This window comes from Anabrus simplex, chromosome 5 (genome assembly GCF_040414725.1).
Source record: "Anabrus simplex isolate iqAnaSimp1 chromosome 5, ASM4041472v1, whole genome shotgun sequence".
In the NCBI taxonomy this organism is placed as follows: domain Eukaryota; kingdom Metazoa; phylum Arthropoda; class Insecta; order Orthoptera; family Tettigoniidae; genus Anabrus; species Anabrus simplex.
Genome location: NC_090269.1, coordinates 430,008,333 through 430,031,614, shown reverse-complemented (window position 1 = coordinate 430,031,614; position 23,282 = coordinate 430,008,333). Strand labels below are relative to the sequence as shown.

Below are 23,282 nucleotides of genomic sequence, written 5' to 3'. Positions count from 1 at the left end.
TGAGAAACTTATGTGTCACTGAATTAACATCACAATGGGAAACTATATGTAACCACATGCAGGCTATGCACCAGTTCTTAGTTAGCCTGGAAAACTTGTCACTATAGAAAATAACATAATTCACTCCAGCACAGCATAAAACTAGACAATCATGAAGAAGACTGGCTATTTTATTTGTGCCTCTTCTTGCTGTGGCTTCATCCCACACATAGCAGAACACATCCTTGCGGACGTCTTCAAAAATTGTGAAGTTATACACATTTATGTTTCTCTTATAATAAAACATGGATGTCTCAAAACCTGTTCCCTATCCACTCCTTTCTTTACATGGCCTGCCTGCAAACTCCTGCTTGACATTAGACATTAGGGATTTACTTCTTTGCCTGAGGTCCCAAGTCAATTTAAAGACATATTATGACAAGAATATCATAACCATAATACTTGTTATTATATGTATTTTAATATAACTATTCCTCCAATTTTGTCTCTGTCTGGTATACATATGTTTAGGTCATCCCATAATATGTTTAAATTTTATTTTGCTGAAGATGGCCACTAAGTGGCTGAAACTAGACTAAAGACTAATGTGATAATATTTACTTGATATATTGTACTGAAAGGGTGGACCCCTCTTGTCAATCTATTTCTTATAATTGCACTTCAGTACAAAACAAAAATGGTATTCTTAGCTTAAAATAAGACTTCACCCATCAAAATGGCAATTGCTCATGGGTTTCACACACCAGTTTGCCGTAACTATCCTGTCGCAAGACTATTTCATTATTTAACATGGAGTTCATGATCCCCGGCAAGTCGTCTCGTTGAAATGATTCCCTATGACAAAAGTATTGATGGACTGGAGTGCATGCTCACCATTAAAGATACCTGTTCTAAACTGGATTTCGCAGTACAGGTAGGTAACAAATCAACCGCTGTGGTCACTGCAGTATTCAAAAGTATCGTTCAGAGATTGAAACATCAACCTAAAATTCTATAAACAGATTAAAGTAATAAGTTTCTCAGCATGGGTTGTTTTGTCTGCCTAAAAGCCCTAGGTGTTCATGATTATTCCTCCTATAGGGATCTAAAAGAAAGTGTTGTGGAATTTTTGAAGTTCAAAAATCAACATGTGGTAGAAATATATGGCCAGGGGATCCTAACACTGGACTGATTTACTGCACACCCTAGTGACACCCTACAACAATACCAAGCGAAGTACCTTCGGCACACAACCGCAATTCATCAAAAAAACATTCTATGCTTGAATCTTATGTTAACTCTATATAAAGAGTGGATCAGAAACATCACTGATCTCGTACAAATGATTATGTACACATGAGTAGACATATGGCTACCTCAGCAAAGGGATACACATTAAATTAGAGCACAGAGGTTTTTCATATTAGAAAAGGAAATTCATCAACCCAGTCACCTATATACTTAATGACCTCAGTGGTCTGTCAATCGAGGTAGGATTCTACAAGGAAGAACTTCGAGAAATTCAATACTCCAAACACTACCTCGAAGAAAACAGCCTTAATTAAATGTGTCAATGAACTTTATGTCATATGGTCAATCAATCAATCAATCAATCAATCAATCAATCAATCAATCAATCAATCAATCAATCAATCAATCAATCACAACTGTTTTGCTTTTTGGTTTTTATCTAGGCTTTTCTTATGAAGTTCAAAGAATTTTTAAATTTGTTGAATGTCTCCCTTGGAAAATTATTCCAAGCCCTAAACCCTCTTCCTACAAATGAATATTTGCCCCAATTTACCATACTGAATAACAACTTTACCTTCATATTTGATCTTTCCTACTATTAAAAACACCACTTAAACATATTCCTCTACTGCCATTCCACGCAATCTCTGCACCAACACAATGGAACATACAGCTTAGCCAAGCAGTTCATATTTTTACACCTTCTTACTCCCCAATCTTCGCAGCCCAAACTATGCACCATTTTGGTAACACAATTCTTTTGCTGAAAATCACCCAGAACAAAACAAGCTGTTTTTCTTTGGATTTTTTCAGTTCTCAAATCAATTCATCCTGGTGAGGTTGCCAAACACTGGAACCATAATCTAGTCATTGCCCTGCCAAAGACTTATACGCCCTCTCCTTTACATCCTTGCTAGATCCCCTAAATAACCTCATAATCCTACAGATTTGTAACCATTATTTATAACCTACTTTATGAAACTGCCCAAACTAGACACTTACAATAATCCCCATGATGTACTTTTACCCCTTCAATGCAGCAACCATAGTTCGGAGGACTTTTCTCATTTGTGAACTTCACATCCTGAATTTTCTACCATTTGGCATCATACCATTGCCTGCTGTACATCAGAGAACATTGCCAAAGTCTTTTTGCAGATGATCAGAATCTTGTCACATATTTATTACTCTAGGCAATTATAACATCATCCATAAAATTCTCCCTGTTTCCAGTTCCTTAGTTATATAATTTATACTGTCTAGTAATATATAGAGAGTAAGAGGTATACTTTATTTTACTAGGTAAACACAGTTATACAATATAATAGTTGTCATACTCCTAGACTGCAGTTTTTGAAAGTTTTGAAGCGCACTTAACAACACTTGCAATGATGTTGTGATAAAGGTTGTATAATGTGTCCAAAGTATTACACACATGCTACGTAGGAAAATCAATGTTTCTTATGAATTAAAATGTGTGCTTTCAGGCTAGGTTTCCATTTACATACATCACCACACGTTACACAGGATTAAGTTTCCCAGTCGTATGTGTCATTGAATGCTTTCGGAGAGAATCCTTACTTCTGAAGGTTTTACCACATGTACTGCACGAAAAAGCCAAACTACAACTATGAATAGATATATGCTTAGTCAAATTGGAAGTGCACGAAAATGCTTTACCACATATAGAACATTTGTGTGGCTTCAATCCTGTGTGAACAAGATGATGCTGTTTAAGGTCCGATTTTCTAGTAAATGACCTCCCGCAGATATTACATTGAAATGGCTTTTCACCAGTATGGACAGCAGTATGGAACTTCAGCCCAACCTTAGTCCTAAACGAAATCCCACAAATAGAGCAAGAGAAAGGTCTAACATCGGAATGTGTATTCTCGTGTCTTGATAACTGAGACGAAAATTTAAACGTACTTCCACAAATGAAACAGGAGAATGGTTTGCTTTGCATGTGAGTTTTCAAGTGTCGCCTTAGCTCAGACGGAAGTGTAAAGCTACTTCCACAAACAGAACACGGGGATAACTTTTGAGCGTGTGCCTTTTCGTGTCTTCTTAGGCTGGCGGAACATTTAAGAGAAATTCCACAAAAGGAACATGAGAAAGCCCTATTTGAAGAGTGTATTATCGCATGGCGTTTTAAATTTGAAGACGTTAAAAACGAATTCCCACAAGTCAAACATTTGAATGGTCTACTCCCAGAGTGATTTAACATGTGGTTCTTGAGATGAGCTTGCTGCGTAAAGGCGCGATTGCATATTGTACAAGAATGCGGCCTTTCTCCTGTGTGAGTGAGCAAATGGCGCTTCAGATTACTTCTTAGACGGAATGTCTTCTGACAAATGTCACATGAATTCACCGCAGCTCCAGTCCCAAATGCAGCATTTCCCACACTGAAATATACAGTATATACAAAAATTATTAACAATCAATAGGAACAACAGAGAGGTATGCAATACCTCGACGTTAAACTCATAAAATGGCGCTTAGACTCTGGATATTAAAAGGACAAAGAGGTTTACAGCAAAAACTGGGAGTGAAACAAGTCTTTTGAACAGTATGATTGGTGATTGAAGTGTCTACTTGGGCACACCTCTAAATAGCGAATACTTACTCTAATCGAAATAGTTTCATTACATTTTGTTTTGTTTTGTTTTAAACCATATAGATAGATCCACTCCTCAATCAAATTTGGTAATGTGATAAAAGAGACTGTGTGTTAGATTTTGGACAAAATGGTTAGGTGGGATGATAAACTGTAACCTGTCCTTGGATTGGTGAAAGGCTCTGGTTAGAACGTGCTGGAACCTAAGTAACTCAGCCTGCGCAGACCTCTAAAATAGAATAAAATCTGGTATAGATTCACAAAGAAAAAAATTAGGTAACAATACGATTGTGCTATTACAACTTAACTTTAGTAACAAATAAGGAGGCCAGTTAATTGAAGCACGCTATACAACATCCTTCCAGACATTACGCCACTCTGTCATTTCAAAGGTACTGATATATCACGTATTTTTCCAACCCTTTTGTGAAATGTTGATCACAAAAACGCAGTGCAATATCGAAAAGATTTGCAATACACGTTAGTCAAAACCTACAACAGGATTAGAGGTGATGAATATAAACTGACTTAGGTTCATTTATTCTTCATCGTTACATAGTCTCAAGTATGTTGACAGAAATTCCCTTTCTCCACACCACCCATGATCTGCCACACATTTCATTTCCGCATGGCAGTTTTCCTTCATATGATTAATGGTGAAGTATGAGAACTGTAATCCTGCATTTCTCTTCCACTTCCGCTCTCCAATTTCTCCTTGAAACACTCACCAGAACAGTATTGTGTTGTACAAGTGTGCAATAAACTGGTCTAATAGTTAAAATACATTCCTTCAAAATCTTAAATTTCCACTGGCTCTTGGAGACACATACTCTCTAAAAAAAATTTGTTCAGAACATCCTTCCAATCATTCCAACTCTACAGCTTTTGCTTTACCAATTGTCTACGTCCTTAGTCAAAGAGGACAATATTCCAGACATAGTTTTATATATATTTTCCTACCTCTTCAAACAGGCCCTTTATAGTCCGTTTCATGTTAATTAACATCCTGGCCTACACATTTATCAACTTCTTAATTCATACAAATTAAAAGTGAATGTAAGCAGAAACTGCAATGTTTTAATGCTTCATCATGTATCAGATACTATCCAAGAAGAAGAATTGTGATTGCTAATGGAACCACTCCACTACTGCAGTCTTCAATTCGCCATTGTTAGTCCATCAGAAATTTGTGATGGTACCCCACAAATGGAGGTTGTATGGTGAAAGATCAGGTCCGTAGAGTGATCAACCACAATTTTTGTTGAAGATATCCAACATGTAACAAGCTTTAACACCTTCATTTTAGATTTAAAAAACTTGTATTGACTATAAAATCAAGTAGCAAATATTAATGAATAACTTAAATATTATATCTAAGCAGTCCACCTATTAAATACATAATTTATTAAATCGAGTACATATTTCTTCCCCTAAGGGAGATCATCAGCTAGAATAAATCACACAACTTTGTCATCAAGAATATTAATGAACAATTCACACCAACTATATTAACTATATGACCTGGATCTTTAATAAAGGCTTAACATCAATGTTTCAGAAAATAATATAGAAATACACAATGTTCATGATCCAGTCATTTATGTAAACAATATTCAGTTCCAACTTGAAGAAACACAAAGTTTTCCAAAAGCCACAAAACATAATTTGCCTGAATATTTTAATTCAGAAGATATTAGAATTCTACTAGCAGAGGTCAAAACCACTACAAACGTAGTAAATCACAAACAACATGACTCCATAAGATATTACATAGACAATAAATTACCTATTATCTTGAAACAAAAATCCTGCAACTGGCAAAAAAGACATTAAAATCCAAAACAATCGAAAAGGTTAAAAGGAATAATGATAACAAGCACTGAAAGAGGAAATAACTATAATTATCAATAAACAAGAATACATAGATAAAACCAAATGATATTTCAAAAACTAGACAAGGATCCAACAGACATCACATATAGAACAAAGACAAATCGATTCTGACAGACATACTTTAACAATTACCGACAATCAGAATATGAAACTTATGAATCCCCATGCAATGTTGAATTTGCCATTAAAAATTCAAAGACCGAGCTCGAGAGGTGCAGTCGCTTAAGTGCGGCCAGTATGCAGTATTCGGGAGATAGTGGGTTCGAACTCCACTGTCAGCAGCCCTGAAGATGATTTTCCGTGGTGTCCCATTTTCACACCAGGCAAATGCCGGGAATATACCTTAATTAAGGCCATGGGCGCTTCCTTCCCAGTCCTAACACTTTCCTGTACCATCGTTGCCATAAGACCTATCTGTGTCAGTGTGACACAAAGCCAATAGCAAAAAAATCAGTGTTGTATTATGAAGGTTAGCTCAATAAAAAATAATCAGACACATCAGAATCTTCTGCTATGCCATATAGCAAAACTATTAAATTATTATTTGTGAAAGTTCAGATAAGAGTGTTTTAAAAACTGTTTTGAAAATGAGAGGTTGAATAACATTCATTAAATAATGATTCAGATAAAGGAATGGATGGAGAACCTGAAGTGTTCCAGTCGTGAAGCCATGAGTCACCTAGCAGGTCGTAAGTGGGAAAAACTTTTCAATATGTAAGCTGATATGGATATGTTGCAGTGTTATTTTGATACTAGCTGAGCAGTGTTCTCTAATTTTAATATAATAACACACTGAGGTACAGTATCAAACACTAAATTCTGCTCAATCATTGCCCTGTCGATGATGTAAATTGAGAAAGAGAGAAAGCATCTCTCTAGAGTGTGGTGAAGTATCTATGAATTATTGTAAATTGATTTTCTACCAAGACTGACTTACCAATTCTAAAATATTAATATCTTTCTATTAAGAAAAGAAAGGTTTTAGATTAGTTTCTTATGCAAAAAGGTATGATTTTATGGTATTTATCCTTTCAATTTATTTCTTGCCCATTGGCAGTTATCTTCAGTTTTAATTTCAATATAATTTTATTTAATTAATTTGAGTTCTAATCCTATCAAGCAAAACTTACAAGGATGAGCTGTAAAGCTTTTCTTAATCTTATCCCTTGAAGTCACTGATTAAATCTTTCTTGATTGCAAAAAAAATTGTCTTGTTTTCTGCTCAAAACTATTTGATGTTCTGACAGGCTGATACATTGTTCCATTGTGTTTTATTGCTTTTCTGCCACCGGGAAGTAAGTTCCTATTTGTTTATGTTTTGTTCTGGGTGTGTAGTTGTGTGTCGCTTCCTGAATTGTTTCACTTGCACTGGGTCAAAAGCTATGGATGGTGCATTAGTACTGACCATTAGCTGGTTTGATTGGGCTTACTGGCTGGCTGGGTCAGTTAGTGGTAGCTATTTGTGTGGTCCCATATGTTTACTACGCTTCTGCTAATGTTACTAACCTGTAAGTTGTTTGTATCCTCCCTTTAATTTCAAAGCCTGCTCGGTGTGTCAAGTTGTTGAGAGGTGAAGGAAAGACAAGAGTTCATAAAGTAACTATTATTCCTGTGAAAAGAAGTGCATCTTGGCTAATATTATACTAACTTTTGTTTCATGTACATTCACGATGGCTCATGCAGTCCTGTCTCCTCACAAGCTTTGGAAGGAAGTTAACGAATGAATTAGCAATCCGTGAAGCTAATCCTGCTGGTTTCGTAGCCGAGTGTGCTAACCATCTCTCTGACCTGATACAGGTGCCTGTTAATCCTTCTAGGGTTCGACCCAGCAATATTGGTGAGTCCCTACATTTAATTACTGATGTGTTGTCTGATACTGAGATGGTACGGGAAGAGTTCATGGAATTGTTGACCACTAAAGCACAAATCAATCATTTGAAAGCTAGAGTCCACCGTTTTCTAGGAAGGATTCAGGATCTGTTATTCCTTAATCACGAACCAGTGTTCGTCTCAGAATGTACCAAATTGTTAACCATTGCCTCTAGCATCTCCACTGAGTTTGACTTAATGATTTCCAGCAGAGGTATGGACAACTTGAATATTCTCAATAAGCGAAACCCTTCTAACCCTATCCCTCAAGGTCCCTTTAACAATTTCGTTCCCACTTCTACCAATTCTGGCTTAAGTTGTGCTACTTCTCCTGTTCTGGAAAGTTTACTATCTAAGCTGACTGTTACTCCTTCTTACAATCCCCTGAAAGATCTTCTCCATGGTGTCAAAAACTTCTCTGTAGATTATATTGAGGAAAGTAAATGTTTTCCCAGATTTTTGGTAGAAATGAAAGACTGGGTACCTTTCGAGCTCTTTACTCCCCTTGCAAGAGCATTTTGAAAAGAAATATTTCAGAGGCTATTTCTCTGAATCTTAAAGTTGATGAATTTCATGAGACAGTATTAGAGAAATGTATCCCTTCATTGACACTCCATTGGCACCTCCACACTGTTTTCGAACTCAGTTCCTACACGAAAATTTACTAGCATATATCCTTGATCTCAGATTCTATTGCAAAGTATTCAAAATATCTGTTTCCAAAGAAGAAATTGTGGCAAGAATTTTAAAAGGGATCTTTCCCTCATCCCAATCCTATCTCTCCTTCAGTACGTGCCCAACAAGTTTTGATGAACTGGAAGTAGCATGTTCATTTGCTGTAGATGTCAAGCATGGAGATGCCTGCAGACCTGTTAATTTACCCCCTCCTGAAAAATCTGTGAATCCCATTCCTTCTCAATAATATAAGTATGCAAATACTAAGAAATGTTTAATTGTGGTTCATGGAACCACTTGGGGCATGCTTGCATTGTGGTTATATGTAACTCTAGGGGTTGTTGCTATAACTGTGGATCTACTCACCATCTTAAGAATAATTGCCCCTTGTTGGTCCAAAATAGTGCTCAATGACTAAAAGTTCCCCCCAAAAACGGGTAAATTTCCTAATCTTGTGAAATCTGTTGGCTCTGAAAAGGTTATCTGTCCCCAAGGGTGCAACAAGAATACTGCTAGTGATGTAACCCAGAGTACCTTTACTAAGGTTGAAGTAAATAATGAACCGTTGCTAGCAATGATAGATTCAGGTAGTGTAGTCAATGTGATTAATTTTGCATGGTATTTTAAACTGAAGAGTGCTTGTAAATTGCTACCTGTTGGTGTGAAATGTGTCACTGCTAATGGGAATAAATGGGAGATTATGGGGGCTGTAAATGTAAAATTAAGGATAGGGAATTTCACCTGTAGAATTACGTGCCTTGTAGCACCTAACCTGTCTTGCAACACGAATTTAGGGGCCAGGTTCTTGTCAGACGGGATTAGCTAGAATGTTCTTTTTTAAATATTCCCCTAATTCTAAATTTGACCTAATTAATAATAATAATGTTATTTGTTTTACGTCCCACTAACTACTTTTTAAGGTCTTCGGAGATGCCAATTTGATTTAATTGATGTTCTCTTGTGTGCATTTAAGATTTCTTCTATAGGTAGGACAGTGCCAGAAGAAAGTAATGAAACTGATCAATTAGATCTCAGCCAATTAAGTAAGGAGGAAGCTGAATTAGTCTGTGCTCTATGTAATGATTTCCCTAATGTGTTCACCAGCAAGTTAGACCTAACTGATGTTCTTGAGTACCAGATTGAGTTATCCAACCACCAACCTCTTAGATCTCCTCCTTACCACCTTTCACCTCACCGCATGTTCGAACTCAAAAAGATAATTGACCAAATGCTATCAGAAAGATTCATCAGACCATCAACCTCTCCTTAAGCATCTCCAGTCTTCCTGGTGCCTAAATCTTCTGAACGGTTCAGAGCTGCTGTTGATGACAGGGCTTTGAACCACAAGATCATCTTGCAATCCATCCCTTTACCAGATTCGCACACTTGTTTTGGTTGGTTCTCGGGAGCCAAGTTCTTTACGGTGTTAGACCTCAACCAGGCCTATTAACAGGTCCCATTGTCAAAGTCTTCCATACCATACTGCCTTCATAACTGATGGGAATCTTTATGATTCCTAAGGCTCCCTTTTGGTCTCTCATGCAGTGCCGCCGTCCTCACTAGACCGTTAGATTCGATCATTTTGGACATCAAGTTTAAATTTGTCTTCAATTACCTCGATGACCTAGTGATCTCAATACCTTTGAAGAACATGCGAAACAAGTTAGAGAAGTCCAGGAGCGCTTGAGGAAAGCTGGACTAACTGTCAAATTGTCAAAGGTGGCGTTTGCTAAGCCAAGTGTGTCCTTCCTTGGGCATGTGGTTTCCGCCGAATGGATCTCCATCAACCACTCTAGGACTCAAGCTATCAGAGATTTCCAACCCCCTAAAGACGTTAAGGGTATTTCTCGATTTGTAGGCATGGTAAACTTCTTCCAAAAATTTATCCCTAATTTTGCAGAGATAGTAGCTCCTCTAAACCATCTCAGACGTAAAGACGTCAAGGTCTTCTGGGATCGTCCTCAGCAAGAAGCTTTCGAAGCCTTAAAATTCGCTCTACTGAATGCTCCTGTTTTGGCTATTCCAAATTTTAATAAGCATTTCATTGTGCAAACTGATGCCTCAGGGAAAGCTATAGCCAGTGTGCTCCTACAGGAATATAAGGATGGACGTAGGCCCGTGGCTTATGTATCTAGGATTCTCACCAGCCTAGCAAATAAATACTCAATTTATAAGTTGAAATATCCTGCAGTATTGTTGCCCTTGAGAAGTTTAGGCCCTTCATCGAACATGTGAATTTCTATCTCGAGACTGACAATCAAGCTCTCTCGTGGGTATTGAATAGCCCCAAAAGAAGAGGTAGATTCACTAGGTGGGCACTTCACATTTCATCTTTCAATTTCAACATTAGACATATTAGAAGCTCAGAAAATGTCACTTCTGACAGCTTAAGTAGAATGTTTGATGGTGATTATGGGGCTGATATAAAATCTGATGATGAACTTTAAGTCAGTGCTGTTGGAGTTAGTGCTATCCTTCTGGGTCTTCGTTTACTGTACCACAAAATTGGAGATCATCAAAAATCAGATCCAGAATTCACAGAGATCATTGGTAAAATTTATGATGGAGCTGGGGTAAAGCCTTACTCTCTAGTGAAGGGCGTTCTTTGATGTAAAGGTCAGAAAGACCATGATTTCAAAATTGTTCTTCCTAAGATACTTGTCCCGATCATATTTAAATATTACCACTGTTCCCCTATTGCTGGCCATTTATATACATTCAAAACCAGGCAGAAAATTAGAAAGTTCTTAATTTGGAAGAAGATGGACTCTTGTCAATCTTATGCCAATAGTAAACTTAACCTGAACATCCATGTGAGATTTCTGTCTTCTTTGCCAGCCTCTAACCCTATGGAAATGCTATTTATTAACTTCGTTGGCCCCCTTCCTTGATCTACCTTGGGAAACACCCAGATTTTTATGTGTATTGATGCGTTCTCTCAGTTATGTGAATTATCCCTACTAGATCTACTAACACTCAAACTTCTATTAACTTTTTTTTTGCTAGTTGCTTTACGTCACACCAACACAGATAGGTCTTATGGCGACGATGGGACAGGAAAGGGCGAGGAGTGGGAAGGAAGCGGCCATGGCCTTAATTAAGGTACAGCCCCAGCATTTGCCTGGTGTGAAAATGGGAAACCACGGAAAACCATTTTCAGGGCTGCCGACAGTGGGGTTCGAACCTATCTCCCGAATACTGGATACTGGCCGCACTTAAGCGACTGCAGCTATCGAGCTCGGTATATTAACTTTTTGAATTCTATTTTTGCATCCTTCGGTCCTCTCAAGTTTCTAGTTTCTGACAACGCCAGTGCTTTCACTAGCCATTTGTTCAAGAAATATCTGTTTGAGTTGTGCATCTCGCATGTTACAACCACCCCATACTATCCAAACCCATCTTACACAGAGAGAATGAATAGGAATCTGAAGTCTGCCTTGATAGCGTATCATTACAATAATCAATTCAAGTGGGACTCTTGCCTGCATTGGTTGGCCCATGCTTTCAACTCTACTTCACATGAATCTCATGGTAAGACACCTATGTCTCTCATGTTTGGTTACCCCCATATTCTCCGATGTCCAATGTGCTTGGTATTGATGATCTTCCCGACATGTCTAAACCCAATGATGTTCAGAAGATTTGGGATGAAGCCAGGAAGAACTTGTCTGTATCATATGAGAAGGTCAAGAAAAGGTACAACAAAGGTAGAAAATCAACGAGGTTGAAAGTTGTTGATCAAGTCTTCATAAAGTGTTACCCCATTAGTAAAACCATCAATAATTTTTCAGCAAAGCTTGCTCCAAGGTATCAAGGCCCTGGTTCTATATTCCAGTTTCTGTCTCCTGTATCTGTGTTATTGAGTCATCCAGTTGCTAAGAGAATTAGACGAGTCCACCTATCTCGGATCAAACCTGGTTAAGGCGTAGTAGTCCTCACATTTTTCTTCTTCCCTGATGGTGCAACATCAAAAAGTGTATCATGTATTAGTCTGAACTTGTGGCTAAGAACTACCTTTTAGTGAAATAATTGTGGTTAATTCACATATATTGTGTAATGTAACTATTCTTGTTGAACATATGTTTCACTTAGTAAATCTTGCTGTGACGGTTGTCTTAGGTTTGAGTACATCATGTAGTATTTTCTGCCTTGAAATATCTGTATTGGTTCCCTGGCTTATGATTATTCTCTGTGCGAGCTTTGGTTTCAGTAAAGTGTGGATAAATTATAATTTAGATGGTTTCTTGCTGATACTCCTTGCTGAATCAGATCAGGCATGTACCTCTTAATTACCATATAAAAGTCTTGTAGCACCGATGTATTGGGTACTACTATCTAGTAACTTATGCCAATGTACTTTAAATTTTGATAGCTCTATGTGATCAAGTGTTCTTTCTCTTGCCCTGCAATGTCTGTCTGTTTGTTGTTACCATCCAATGGCTTGTTCGTTTTGTTTGCTACTCAGGGCTGTTCTTCCTAAATTATTAAATCCACATAATTTAGTATTACGGAAACAGGTCATGATTTGAATATGGACTGTTATGTTTTGGTAACCTTTGGCCCGCTGATATCCTTGAGTACTTAAAGCTTATTTCATTCTATACATTAAACTCCTGTCCTTGGATTCTTAATTTATAAACTGAAGGGAATTTTGGTTCAGAGGTTGTGCATTATGGCCTACCCAATGTGATCATTACTGTTGTTCTATGGTGAGTTGGTTCTATTTCTACTGTATGATTGCTGACTGGTGCTGGTGGTGTGGCAGTTGTGTACTCAGTGCTGGATCAGCTTTTGCACTGTGATATTGTTTTCATAATTAGTGTAAGTCTGTGAGTCGCTAAGTAGTAATTTTCTGACTATTGGTACAAGGTACTCCTCTATTTTCAATACTTCTGGTGCCCTGTTCCTAATTGCACCCATCTCGTGGGCGTCAAATGTCCATCTCGAGCGTGGCTCATCACTAGTCTGTCCTACCTAGTAGATATTCTGGTGCTGAAGTGAAATACTTAACTGCCTTTATTAAAATTTTAATTTTGTTATCCATTTCTGGTAACAGCTGTAAAGGTGTTATCCATTATCGCTTTCATTGGTCTCTGCACTCTGCTAAAAACCTTATTCGCCAGGTTCTTTGTTCCTATTTTTTTCCTATTCCTGTACTGTACCATTCTACTAGTTGTGTTGCATGCAGAACGAAGCGAGTCCTACCTTACCTACTTATTGTTGTAGTGTTGCATCGTGAAAGATAGGTCCTTAACCTGAGGAGTGCAACTTCTTTAAACCGTGATGGTATGGTTCTGGCTCTGTGTCTGGTGATCTTACAGTACCAAGAATTTGTTTTTGGGATTATTTTGAGGTTGCATGATGTCGTTGAGGGTAGTGTAATCCTTTAATACCTGATGGGCTGACACAGGTTTCTGGAAGTTGTCATGGTAGTCATTGTTGTGTGGTTATTGGGTGGTTATGGCACTATGGTAGAAGGTTGCATTGCCTTGTGATTTTGTCTGTGTCCTCGTAGATTTGGGTATTATTTATTTACTTGCACACACAATTCTTGTAGAATAAGGTGTTACGCTGCATCCAACTAGCTGGTCACATATTGCATTCTGGTTCGGCCATCTTATTGTCTTCCTGCATAACCTGTTTCTCTGATGTCATCACGAATTTCATTATTGTGCTGTAAAGTTCATCTTTTGTCAAGCTGCCACTCTAGGCTTTTTCTCAGTGGAACCTTATGCCTGTTGATATGGTTGATTTAACATATTTCCGTTTTGTGTTTTGCTGAATGAGTATGGGCTTATTTTGGTGAATTCTAGATCGGCGCTGAAGTCATTCTGCTAATTGATCTTGTGGTCCCTTGGTAGTATTCCTTCTTCATTGTCCTACTGAGCATTCACTATTGTCCTGCCTCAATTTTTGCCATTTATATTTTTATTTACCTGATCTCCTGGTGGAAAGGAGGAGGTATCTGTTTTGCTGTCAAGCAACAGGGTGATTGAGTTATCACCTATTTTTAGACCGAATTGTGTCAAGGTCCTAATGGACAACCGGTAAATTATGTTGTGTAGGTCATGGCTCCTTATTCCCTGCTGGTCAACTGATCTGAGGTGTATTTCATGTTCCTTTTCATTTGATTAGGTGTCCATTTCGGAGTTAATAGATGGTATTTCGATGAAGGTGGTTGGTTATTTGACTTCAGTTTTGTTTATCGTCCTGTGATTCCTCTTCTAAACCCCCTTCTGTCCTGTTATTCCCATGGTACTATTATGGTCTAGAGAATTTTAATTGTTTTCATCCTTGTGTTACTCATTGCTTGTTGTTATTGATAGTTCGGTCATAGATGACGAACTTAATGTGTACCCACTATCTAATTGAGCTCTAGAGGTTTCCGACTGTATCTGACAGTTTGCACTTGCTTAGAATAACTATTATCCTGTAGCCATAGATTTGATTATGTTAATATTGTCATTCTGGTCTTTCTGCTCTATTTGGTGTTACTGTTTCCTATTTTCATTCTTGTTCTTCTAGGTTATATAGGTGATTATGTGCATGGCATTGAAATCCTGGATAGCTAGAAATTTGAAAATATTTTGGTAGTATATTTGGGAAGTTGGCCAACTACTGGTAGTTCTGTGGGATTTTATTAAAATTTGTCTATAACTTATCTCCCTTCTGCTTGTGCATTGTATTTGGCCTTGCAGACATGTACCTTCCTTCTCAACATCAAGTTGAATAGTACACTTATGTGAATAATTTGTGTTCGATTAGCTCCCCTTTCTTAGGGTTAAGCTGTGTCAGCGAGCAGTCGATCTACATTAAATGTGTAAATGTGCTCTGTCATGGAGTGTATTGATTCTCCTTCTTTAGTTTGTGCTATATTTTTATTTACTTAATTCCCCTATGTTTGTTTTGTGTTATTGGAAACATTGTGTTTCGGTGTCTACCTTAATTCTGTATTTCTGTATTGTAGTGTGCATATGAGTTTTAAAGTTTCTTGTAAAACTGGGGCATACGACAGGATTTTAAAGTCCTATCAGGTAATGTTCCTTCCCTTTTCATTTATCAGTTGATTCTTATGCTTTATGAGTACTTCCCTGTTTAGTACCCTTTTTCCCTCTGTGTAAATAGATGGTGCTTAAGTGTTTTGTCCTATTTCATTGATTCTATTTGAGTTTGCTTCATCTTCATTTTGGGCTCTTGCATCTTCTCCTCCTGGTATTTACTTAAAGCAGTGGTATACTCTAGTGCCAACTCTACTAAACATGCAAGCATTATATTCTGGATCTTATTAATATAAGCAAATAAAACTCACCAACATTGCATTTTTCCTTTTCCCCTCTAACGCGCTTTGTTTTTATATTATATATTGAGGCCCAATTGGCTGCTATAGAACAATCTTGATGGTGTGTTTTTTTGCTAATAACCCGATAAACAGCATTAAAAATTAGAATAAAATGCTGGAACTGCATTTTAAGATATGTTAGGTGGTTAATCCTGAAGTGTATTGGACCTAATTAACTAATCCTTGCTGTTTCTTTTGAACTTTTCCTATAACAATGAGGGTGATGGCTAAAAGAAGTAAACAAATGGAAAAACAATAATTTCAGATAAGTGTGAAATTTTCAAAACTCATTAACTCAAAATGAACTTGGTGCTTGGTAAAGGTGATATGTTCTATTATTAAACTGCATGGAAAGGTGAAATCTAAAGAAAACTTGGTGTTGAACATGTAACAAATTTGAAGTTAAAACTCATTTTGAAATGTGGATTTAAAACTTATGTTGCGGTGCAGTGGAAGTTCAAAAGTAACTGATAACCTCCGGACCTTGAACTGAGTCTACTATTGACTTACTTATATGTGATTTGTGGTGAATTATGAACATTTCAGGTTCTGAAATGCCTTCACTTCTGCATACAGTGGGTATCTGAAGTTGGACCTGGTACCATACTTGCTTGTGTTCAACCATGGAGTATAGACGCTCGTGGTATTATCGTCGTGCCCTGGACTGGAGCAGCGGCATGGACTACAGATAATACTCCTATTTAGGAGGGTCGTGCTCCTAAGCCCTCCGGAGTTCATTACTACATCCTCATATGTTATATTTGGGTTTTTTAAAAATTGGAAGATCTGCCTGTTAAGTGATACATGGGTAGGCCATGTTGAACCTCTCTACTGATAGCCTACTACCATACCATAAGTCATCAATGTTTAATTAACTTTGAATTTTTGTCATCGGGAATGAATTACTTCAAGAACCTTTTCAAAGAAACTGTTTCTATCATACAAAGATGTGTGGTGCATTAGAAATTTATAATCAGCATACTCGTGGAAAACTACCAACATTATGTACTACTAAAAATCAGGTTGAAAACACTGTATTATTTTTGGCATTGCTTAATCACAACTGTTTAATGAAAGTTTCAAGATATTTGGGTAAAGTAGTGTTTCCAAAAATTATTATTATTATTATTATTATTATTATTATTATTATTATTATTATTATTATTATAGCCCAAAGTGGCTACACTTTTCCTGTTTAAAATTAAATCATTTCTTAAATCAGAGCTAATGCAATGGGAGTTCCAGTAAGGATTATTATATTTGATATCCATTTGGTACTTAGTTTGATTTTTGTAACTTTAATTTAATTAAGCTTAATTTCAGATTTTGGTTGATACCTTGGTTTTGGTGATGACTGTAGCTTTATTTTCTTCCACTTTTACTACTATTGTTGGTCCACTAGCGCAATTGGCTGTCATGCGAATGATTGTAATGATGGTTTCCTTGGTGATGCTGATTGTTTTGGTGGGATGGTTAAGGCTTTAATGGTGGACAGTCCTGTCTTGATGCCATTTCTGTGGTACTGAACTGACCCTTGATGGGTATAACTGAATTATTGTGGGCCACATTTTAAGTTTATTTTCTTAATTTTCCTTGTATGTTTTGGGTTACTACCTTTCCTTCGGTACTTTTGTAAGAAGGTTTTGATATCCAGTGCTGGACCTCCCAGAGTATTTCATTGCCCTGTATGATGTAAATTGAGAAAGAGAGAAAGCATCTCTCTAGAGTGTAGTGACATATCTCTGAACTATTGTAAACAGATTTTCTACCAAGAGTGACTTACCAATTTTAAAATATTAATATCCCTCTGTTAAGAAAAGAAAGGTTTGAGATTAGTTTCTTATGCAACAAAAAGGTATGATTGTACGGTATTTATCCTTTCAAATTATTTCTTGCCATCCGGTGGTTTTTTTTAGTTTTAACTTCAATATAATTTGATTTAATTAATTTGAGTTCTAATCCAATCCAGCAAAATCTTATGAGGATGAGCAGTAAAGTTTTTCTTAATTTTACCCTTTGAAGTCACTAATCGAATTTTTCTTGATTGCAAAAAAAATTTGTCTTGTTTTCTGCTCAAAACTGCTTTTCTACCACCTGGAAGTAAGTTTCTATTTGTTTATGTTTTGTTCTGGGTGTGTAGTTGTGTGTCGCTTCCTGAATCGTTTCACTTGCACTGGGTCATTAACTATGGGTGGTGGATTAGTACTGACTGTTAGCTGGGTTTGATTGGGTTTCCTGGCGGGTTAGGTCACATTTTAGTGGGCGCACCACCCCGTCGTTTTCACTGACCGCACGGCTGTCATAACTTAGATATCTGCTAGTTACATAATATTTCAAATTGCTTTACGTCGCACCAACACAGACAGGTTTTATGGTGATGATGGGATAGGAAAGTGCTAGGAGTAGGAAGGAAGCGGCCGTGCTTTTAATTAAGGTACATCCCCAGCATTTACCTGGTGTGAAAATGGGAAACCACGGAAAACCGTCCTCAGTGCTGGCAACAGTGCAGTCGAGCCCACTATTTTCCGAATGCAAGCTCACAACTGCGCGGCTCGGTTTACGTAATATTAATACATTTCAGTCACTGAAAACCTACAACCTGTTTTCCAGTCAGTGACCGGGTCAGGGATGGAATGAATGAAGCCCCCAACTTGAGGCGAGGATAGGAATTGTTCAGGCTACTGAAGCCTGTCGCACTCCTCTGGGACAATAATTAATGACTGAAAGACAGAATGAAATGATACTGGAGAGTGTTGCTGGAATGAAAGATGACAGGCAAAACCGGAGTACCCGAAAAAAAAAAAAAAAACTGTCCCGCCTTCGCATTGTCAGCACAAATCTCACATGAAGTGACAGGGATTTGAACCACAGAACCAGCGGCGAGCAGCCGGTGCGCTGCCGCATGAGCCAAGGAAGCTACACATATTTCAGTCATTATGTGTGCCAAATTAAAATGTAAACACTATAAAACTGTTTATTTAAATGAAAAATCTTCATTATTGTCCGCATAATCGCATGAGTTACAACGGAGTTCAGCTTTTCTTGCAGTGTCCCGCGCGAGCTGTCTCGCATACGAGCACTTGATTCTGCGGGCCCTAACAGTACCGTCTGGCTCCCCACAGCAACCGAGTGATTATGAACGAGCAGCAGAACACTAGTAGATCAAAACACTCTGTTTTTCTTCATGATAACATTAAAATAGTTCATTTTTAGTTAATGTCTACCTGTCTCATATTATTGTTAATGGGCTGAGTGGAATACAATAGAGTTAAAATAAGTATTATTAAGGTCCACCTTTTCAATACAAATTGTACAAGTTTAAATTACATATATGTTTAGGGACTAGTTTTGACCTAACAGCAGGTCATCATCAACCTAAATCAAATTAAATACATAAGTATCAAAGAAATTAAACAATGTAAAGGCATATAAGGTCTCAAAATTGTACATACCATGTGAGAAACTGAGATAAGATTTGAGAGACGTGCTGCACTATGTTAAAAAATAGCTCTCTGATAGAGATTCGTAAAAAGTCCAGTGTGCCATACAACATTTAAAAAGTTGTTAAAGATAGAAATCCTTAAGCTGCTGGTCAAGGAATTCAATATATGCTGGCTCCTTAAAGATGCTGTTATCCATTCAAAGAACAACTGAGCCGAAGTCACATTATTTTTCTAAGATATTCGTAAATGTAATAACACGTGGATGCTAGAAAGGCTCTTCTGTTTTTTGGAACTTGAAGGAAGGCGATTGTTGCACATGGAGGCTTAAGAATCATGAGATGTGCTACATTATGTTAAAAAATAGAGATTTATAAAAAAAGTCCAGTGCGCCATATACCATTAAAAACTTATAAAAGTAATCCTTAAAATTTCTGGTCACAGAAATCAATATAGGCTGGCTCATAGGAGATGCTGCTTTCCATTTAGAGATCAAGTGAGTTGTAGTCACGCTGTCTTCTCAAGATGTTCATAAATTTAGTACACATGGATGCAAAGCATGACGCAAGAATAAAGCTCTCCTGTTTCTAGAATTTGAAGGACGATGGTTGTTGCGCATGGAGGTTTAATACATACAGAATTAAATAAAGGTGGTTAAAAATTTGCAGTTCAATGCAGACTATGCAGATGGCACTGAATAAATGACAGCTAAGAAAGAAAGAGATAAGTTAGGGGGAAGAAAATAAATAAATGAAATATGTTATATGGGAAATTACTTCATGTTGTAATAAGCTGAGCAGAGCTAGAAATGAAGTGAGAATAGGTGGTGGAGTAGGTGAGGTTCAAAGGAAGTCTCGTGTAGGAGGTGCACGGAGAAAGAGAAGAGAAAGGAAAGGAATCAGATGGAGAAGAGGGGGGGATGTTATTAAGGCGGGGCTGAGGGATGAGGGAATGTGGAAGATTGCCTAAGTAAAGTACTGTAAACAGAATGAAAAATCGGACCTTGATTATTTGATTCTGAGATTCTTGATCTTGAAATTTTATCATATTCTTTTTTTTTTTTTTTTTTTTTTTAGTATTCTCTGCCTAGCTATTCATTCCTGCCATCCAGCAAATGAAAATTTCTGGGGTAAACACAGTGTAATATACTGTAGTTTAATATTTACAATATATGCGGATAACTATTCGTGGATGCAGGTGTGAATGAAGAAAGTGCGGATCCAGAGCAGATGCAGATAATATTTTGTATAACCGAGCAGGACTCTAGTTAATTAAGATGATTATGTTTGGTTTTTCCAATTCCATTTATAATTTATACTTGCATAATTCTCCCTCCCCATTTCTGAAGTCAAAATAGAATAGAATATATTTATTTATCACCTACAGGATGTCCCAATTACACACGATGCAATAGAAAATTAAATTAAACATTAAATTAAATAATATATATACAAACAGATATAAATCTTCACGTTTTCTACAGATTATTTACATAATTTACAAAATTATCACGTTCCACCCTTGAGAAGAACTTTCCGAATTGCAGTGGAAGGGTGGTAAAAAATGTCGAGTGACACTTCCAGCTGATTTATGGTCCTAAGAACTTGCATGAACCAAGAATTTTCATGTGCAACCGTCCTACATTTGGGCAGGTGGAATGAGAGGGATTACACGAGTATATAGGTATTTCTATGTTTTTATTCGCTTATCATTTAAGGATAAAAAATTAGTTTTCAGCCAAAATCTGAAGTCTAGTAATGAGAATGACGGCTGGTACAAACAGGTGAGAAAAATTGTGAGAGAGTGCTCAGAAGGGGGCGATAGAGGCAGCTATGAAAGAACTCGATGCGTTAAGCTGTAAACAAAAACCACATATGAGAGGCAAATGTAGAAGGACAGGTTACCTAAGAGAAGCAGAGAGAGCCCAGGATCATGAAGATAAGACTCAATTTTAATCAATTAATGATAAGGTGTGTGAAACTAAATAAGGCCACAGAACTAGTTGCAAACAGAGGATTGTGGAAGTGCAAATTTAATTCACAGAAGCTTCCAAACTGAATACTGAAAGGCATAATCTATAATGATCCACGTAATGTATGTATCTATGTATCATTGCACAATTTCTAAGAAATTCTCCAAGTTGTTGGGGCTATTGCTTGATCAATCCACACGAAAGTGCACAAGTTCCTTGCCCAGGTAAGATAAATACTGACTACATAATACTGTGATATGCTGAACACTTACTCATGAGATGAACCTCCTCTGTTGTCACATTCTTCACTGTGAACTTCTTCCACATCCTAAGGAAATTACAGAACATTACTACTATTACTACAATTAATACTCACATATAATATATAATGCGGGAGTGGTTTTGAAGGGACCTAGAGGGTGATCAACGAAAAACTGGCTTGGTCAAAAACTGCAGGACCTGGAAATAAGAGGCACGGAATGTTCTGTAGTCCTAAGGGAAGAAATGTGGTCATATGATGTCTGCCTGATGCAGGCGTAAAAGGAAAGTAGGGACAAGGGAACGTAAAGAATGCTGCTTCAGTGTTCAACTCTAGAGCCCTGAAAGCAAACAGAATGGAACAAATGTGAAATAGTAGGAAACTGACCTCAGTCTTATACATGGTCACTTTAGAGTACACATAAATGGAGGGGGAAAAAAAGAAAGAGAGTTAAAAGTGTAGTGCTGAAAATATCTGAGCCTGGTTTCCTTGCACCTGGTGGTTCAAAGAAATGTTAACATTAACTTGACAAATATACTATACCCATCATACCAGTACAGTGGAAGATTTTAAACATGAAATATTTTCATTAACTTAGAGCAAAAGGGCTAAGCGAGCAACATTTGTGGCATCAGCTAACATGTCACCCAGTACAAAATTATTCATCTATTTATACAATTAAGATGCCTTTTGAAATGAAATTTTCATTAACAATAGCAATGCAATAAGCCAAGAATCAATTACATACCAATTCAATTGTAAACATCATATAGTTTATAATGGGCTAAATCTGCAGCTGATGCAATTCAGAACTACATGACCTCTTATGTCACAACCAGCTCAAAGTATTCAAGTGAGAACTGACTGCCAACTAAATACAAAACAGATCTGGGCACTGAAAAGTGAGATACTTGTGGAGCAACTGCTTTGCAAAATGACAACGTAATAAGGCAAGTGAGCTCATATTCAAATGGTACAATCAGTTATAATGGTACCTAATGCCATACAATTACCATCATCAGTTCATTAAGGACTTTATATTCTACAGCCTTCTAGTTTCTTTAAACTGTGGAGCACTTTCAAGGTAATGGAACAGTTTCACTGACAGTGTAAAAATCATAGTGAGTTCTCTAGAATTGTTTTTCCTCTAAACCACAAAACATTCATAAAGAGAATAATTTTCAATGACAGTGTAAAACAGGTGACTAAAGTTTACTTCTGGACTCAAGTGAGAAGAATAAATTTAACAGTGTGATAGTTTATGCCACTTCTCTTTGCTATTTCTACTTAATTCAATGAAGTGAAACAAGCAAATAAGCACTGAAGTGTTCTTTCCTTTAACCACAAACCACACAACATTTCTTAGTAAAGATAACAGAAGTGAGAAGATTGTGTATGACACTCTTTGGGTCTTGCATGTGATAAAATTCATTTTTGAGTCCGTATGGAAAGTATTTGTATAAATAACACTAGTATGTTTTTATTATTATTCTCCCACCTATTCAGTACAATACAATCTTAAAAGTTAGATACCTGATTGGGAATGAGTTATGAATACTGTTAAAAAGTATGTCTTGTTAAATGGATTAGAGATCATTAAACAACTATTACAGTATAAAATGTGGTATACTATTACTTAACAATATTTGTGTTAATATTTGAGTCTAAAAATATACAACATAGATGGTTGGTTCTTGATATTAAAAGATGTTACAATAAAGATAAAAATCAGAAAGTACATTCCATATAGTTGTCAAATGACGTGTTAAAAACTTAAGGAAAGTTGAGCATTGGCAATGGTCGTTGGTTCTTGAAGTTTTTTACAGTATTCATAAGTACCTGATCTATTCCTAAGGTAAAAAATGGCTGATGATGCCTACTATTGATAGTCAAAACATGTACCATCCAATGTATTAATTTTCTGTTAACATTTTGATAAGGACAAAGTCCTAACTTTTCAGATTGTATTGTATTGAATAGGTGAGAGA

At 36.9% G+C, this 23,282-nt stretch overlaps 1 protein-coding gene across 1 annotated transcript in view; it reads right to left on the bottom strand.

Annotated features, from left to right (window-relative positions):
• Positions 1-2,442: 2,442 nt before the first annotated feature.
• The window catches only part of LOC136875051 (zinc finger protein 596), a 40,729-nt gene continuing 19,889 nt past the window's right edge, over positions 2,443-23,282 (bottom strand). The window contains exons 4-5 of the mRNA XM_067148772.2: positions 21,308-21,363; positions 2,443-3,635 (exon numbers count right to left, since the gene is read on the bottom strand). Of these exons, the coding sequence (XP_067004873.2) occupies positions 2,750-3,635; positions 21,308-21,363 (942 nt within the window). The 3' untranslated portion in view covers positions 2,443-2,749. The remainder of the gene's footprint in view (positions 3,636-21,307; positions 21,364-23,282) is intronic.